This window comes from Wasmannia auropunctata, unplaced genomic scaffold (genome assembly GCF_000956235.1).
Source record: "Wasmannia auropunctata unplaced genomic scaffold, wasmannia.A_1.0 LD336074.1, whole genome shotgun sequence".
Classification (NCBI taxonomy): Eukaryota; Metazoa; Arthropoda; class Insecta; order Hymenoptera; family Formicidae; genus Wasmannia; species Wasmannia auropunctata.
In genome coordinates this window covers 3395310-3399188 of record NW_012026816.1, presented here as the reverse complement: position 1 = coordinate 3399188, position 3879 = coordinate 3395310, and the positions used below count along the sequence as shown (strand labels likewise).

At 40.3% G+C, this 3879-nt stretch overlaps 2 protein-coding genes across 2 annotated transcripts; both read left to right on the top strand.

Moving 5' to 3' along the window:
• Positions 1 to 24: 24 nt before the first annotated feature.
• On the top strand, positions 25 to 1761 carry LOC105449757. Its single transcript, XM_011689141.1, has 4 exons — positions 25 to 95; positions 149 to 407; positions 456 to 880; positions 978 to 1761. The coding sequence occupies exons 1-4, from the start codon at positions 25 to 27 to the stop codon at positions 1759 to 1761; spliced, it is 1539 nt and encodes a 512-aa protein (XP_011687443.1).
• A 279-nt stretch (positions 1762 to 2040) lies between these two features.
• LOC105449756 lies at positions 2041 to 3558 on the top strand. The gene has a single exon (XM_011689140.1). It carries the CDS (start codon positions 2041 to 2043, stop codon positions 3556 to 3558), a length of 1518 nt encoding a protein of 505 aa, XP_011687442.1.
• The last annotated feature ends 321 nt before the right edge of the window (positions 3559 to 3879 follow it).

The window sequence follows — 3879 nt, the reverse complement described above, 5'->3', positions numbered from 1 at the left end:
CGTATGTACAAATGAGGATAGCATATGGACATACAAACTTATCCTTTTGGGGATATCCTTATAGTGTCCACAAATGTATATCCTATGGACAGCTTGTAAGGCTCATGGATGTCCCGACCAGAAATGGACATAAAACGGATGTCCACAGGATATCCTGTGCTGTCTGGGCATATACCGGGAGGCATAGATCTAGATTATTAGGAGCATCTAGCTTCTGGGATATCCTAGGAAGCAAGCAAATTAAATCATCAAAAAGAGCGCCTATACTTCAAGAGACTTCTCTGGGTTGGATAATTTCAGGAAACGTGCAAGCAAACTACACGCAGCAACAATTCAAAACACATTGTGGCGTATCTACGGTTGCAGGCATCCAAAAGCAGTTAGAAAAATTCTGGCAGATAGAAGAAGTAAAACAATCAGAGCTTCGTTCTTAAGAAGAAATTCAATGTGAACAGCACTTTGTCAATACGCACTCCAGAAATGCAGAAGGTCGTTTTATAGTGCAACTACCTACAAAGGAAGGCATTCAAGAACTAGGGAACTACAACTCCTACAACATCGCCGAAAAACGACTGAAGGCACTGGAACGCAAATTGGAAAAGCAACATGATATTAAAAGGCAATATCACGAATTTTTACACAAATATCACAACTTAAAGCACATGTCGGAAATTTCAACGGATAAAATAAAGGATAAATTTGCTTACTATATTCCGCATCATGCGGTAACGAAAGAGGATAGCATAACCACAAAATTGAGAGTCGTCTTCGACGCGTCATGCAAAACCACGTCTGGACGATCTCTCAATGAATTTCTCAAAGTGGGGCCGAATTTACAAGAAGATTTATTTGATATCGTCATGCGTCTTCGTCAACATAAGTATGCATTAGCAGCAGACATCACTAAGATGTACCGACAAGTTGAGGTAGTCAAAGAACATCGCAAATTTCAACGCATCTTATGGAGATGGTCAAAGGCACTCAAAGGAAGATCCCGTGCGTGCATTCGAGTTGAACACAATTACTTACGGCATGTCAAGTTCATCATTCATGGCCATCAGATGCCTACAAGAAGCAACACACCAGTACAAGGAACAATATCCACGGGCATACGAAGTAATACTAAAGGACTTCTACGTAGATGACCTACTAACAGGAGCCGATTCAATTGAAGAACTAAAAGAATTAAAAAGGAATATTGTAGACATATTGTCATGTGCAAAATTTGAGCTCAACAAATGGAAATCCAACACAACAGAAATAGAAGATTTAGACAGCAGCGAAGCTACAGTCAAACTCGGAGAAGCAACAAAAATTCTGGGTCTATGGTGGAACACAATTACAGACACATTTCATTACCGTATTAAATTAAAAAATGATAAGGAAAAGGTCACAAAGCGCAGCATACTATCAAAAGTAGCCGAAATTTATGATCCTCTCAGTTGGATAGGCCCGATAGTAGTTAAAGCGAAGATAATACTTCAACGTATTTGGCAAATAAATAAAGATTGGGATGAAAACATCACAGGTGAGACATACACTATGTGGACTCAGTGGAGGGAGCAAATTAAGCTTCTCGAAAATATTGTTATACCACGAAAGGTCTTATGTGACAATCCCATAACAACAGAAATACATGGTTTCTGTGATGCATCGGAGGCCGCATACGGCGCTTGCATATATTTGCGCAGTCTCAACGCCGAAGGAAAATATACAATGAAGCTTCTATGTGCCAAATCGCGAATAGCGCCCATAAAATAAATATCGCTGCCGAGACTAGAATTGTGTGGAGCTACATTGCTAGCTCATCTATGTCAAAGAGTTGCCCAAGCGCTAACTATTCAAATCCAAGACATATACTATTGGAGTGATTCTACGATAGCTCTATCGTGGATACGTAGTGAAACAAGCAGATGGCACACGTTCGTCGCTAACAGAGTAGTCGAAATAAATCGAGTTACAAACGATGCTTCATGGTATTATATTAAATCAGAGGATAACCCAGCTGACCCACTGTCAAGAGGAATTACTCCTGAAAAAATGAAGCTAATGCAACTTTGGTGGGAAGGACCGGAATTCTTACATCACAGCACAGCGCTGCATCCATTCACATCTGGAAGTACTGTTAAAGACATACCAGAAAAACGCATAACAAGTCTAATAACACAAGATGCAGCATTGAAGTCCGATGTGAACATCATCCAGAGATTTTCTTCATTCACCAGACTAAAACGAGTTATAGCATATTGTTTCCGTTTCAAAAACAACGCGTTAAGCGCTAAGCAAGAGGTAAAGCGAAAAAAGGGCCCCTTAACTGTTCAAGAAACGAGCGAAGCATTAACTTCAATACTTAGAATGTGTCAAGAAAGCGAATTCCAACAAGAGTTGCATGATCTGCGTAATAAAAAGCCATTAAATTCAAAAAGCAAAATATTAACCTTACATCCATTCCTTGACGGAGATGGTCTTATCCACGTGGGGGGAAGGTTACGGCATGCGCCTATAGAATTTGCTAGGAAATATCCTGTTATATTGCCCAAAAAGCATCATCTCACGGAATTAATAATCAGAGACACTCATTACAGGAATCTGCATGCCGGGTCGCAAGCAGTACTAGCTGCCGTGCGCAGCAGCTACTGGCATATTTCGGGAAAGGACGCAATTCGTCGCGTCTCAAGAAAATGTATAGTTTGCTATCGTACAAGCCCCATAACTGCCGCACAATTGATGGGTAATCTACCTGCGCATAGAGTCACTCAAGCGCGTCCGTTTCTAAATACAGGCGTAGATTATGCCGGTCCGTTTAGTATCAAGATATCACGGAATAAAACGGGAAAAGCTTATTTATCCATTTTTATTTGCCTATCTACTAAAGCTGTACACTTTGAATTAGTACCAGACTTGAGCGCGGTATCATTTTTAAATGCAATTAAAAGGCTGATCGCTCGAAGGGGTAAATGCCTCAACTTATATTCAGATAATAGCACTACCTTTGTCGGTGCTAATAATCAGCTATTAGAGTTGAAAGAATTTCTAGCTAAAGATACAACTCAAAGTCAATTACAAGAATACTTAACTGGACAGTTCGTTAATTGGAAGTTCATTCCTCCTTACTCTCCACACATAGGTGGATTATGGGAGGCCGCAGTAAAGTCAGCCAAAACACACATGAAAAGGATTATAGGAATGACTCCATTAACTTTCGAAGAGCTTCTTACTATCTTAGTACAAATAGAGGCATGCTTAAACTCCAGGCCGCTCACACCAATCTCTAATGATCCTACAGATCTGCAAGCGTTGACACCTGGGCATTTTATTATAGGAGAAGCGCTTAATGCGATACCGGAGCGCGATCTCATTGAGGTACCTGTAAATCGTTTAACGCGTTACCAATTAATTATACAAATGAAACGAAGTTTTTGGTCTAGATGGTCGCAGGAATATATATCCCAATTGCAGCAACGTTTCAAATGGAAGCGACTAGAAGATGCTAACATACAAATAGGCACCATGGTGCTGATAAAAAAGAGAATACTCCTTCGATTACCTGGCCATTAGGTAGAATTTCGGAAATACATCCAGGAAAAGATGGTATAGTACACGTGGTTTCTATAAAAACGAGTCACGGTGTAACCAAACGAGCATTATCAAAAGTATGTATTCTTCCTATCGACGACAACCTGTAAATATATTATAAGTTACTCCATAAGTTATAGAATTATAGTCACACAACCCAAGATTGTAGCCATTCTAGTATAAGGCTGCAATTTCACGCAGCGTCAAGACGCTAGCGACCATCTCCACTCCGGCAGCCTTGGTCACGCGTATCTGTTAATGCGCATGAAATGTGTCTCTTCAGCGTTTTGACGCTGGAAGTTC

What these genes read in the sequence shown, in the direction of transcription:
- LOC105449757 (XM_011689141.1), top strand. Translation starts at nt 25, where the DNA reads ATGGACATACAAACTTATCCTTTTGGGGATATCCTTATAGTGTCCACA. An exon ending in AATTCTGGCAGATAGAAGAA is followed by an intron (nt 408 to 455) that starts GTAAAACAATCA and finishes CAATGTGAACAG; the next exon opens with CACTTTGTCAATACGCACTC. An exon ending in ATGCGTCTTCGTCAACATAA is followed by an intron (nt 881 to 977) that starts GTATGCATTAGC and finishes AGATGGTCAAAG; the next exon opens with GCACTCAAAGGAAGATCCCG.
- LOC105449756 (XM_011689140.1), top strand. Translation starts at nt 2,041, where the DNA reads ATGAAGCTAATGCAACTTTGGTGGGAAGGACCGGAATTCTTACATCAC.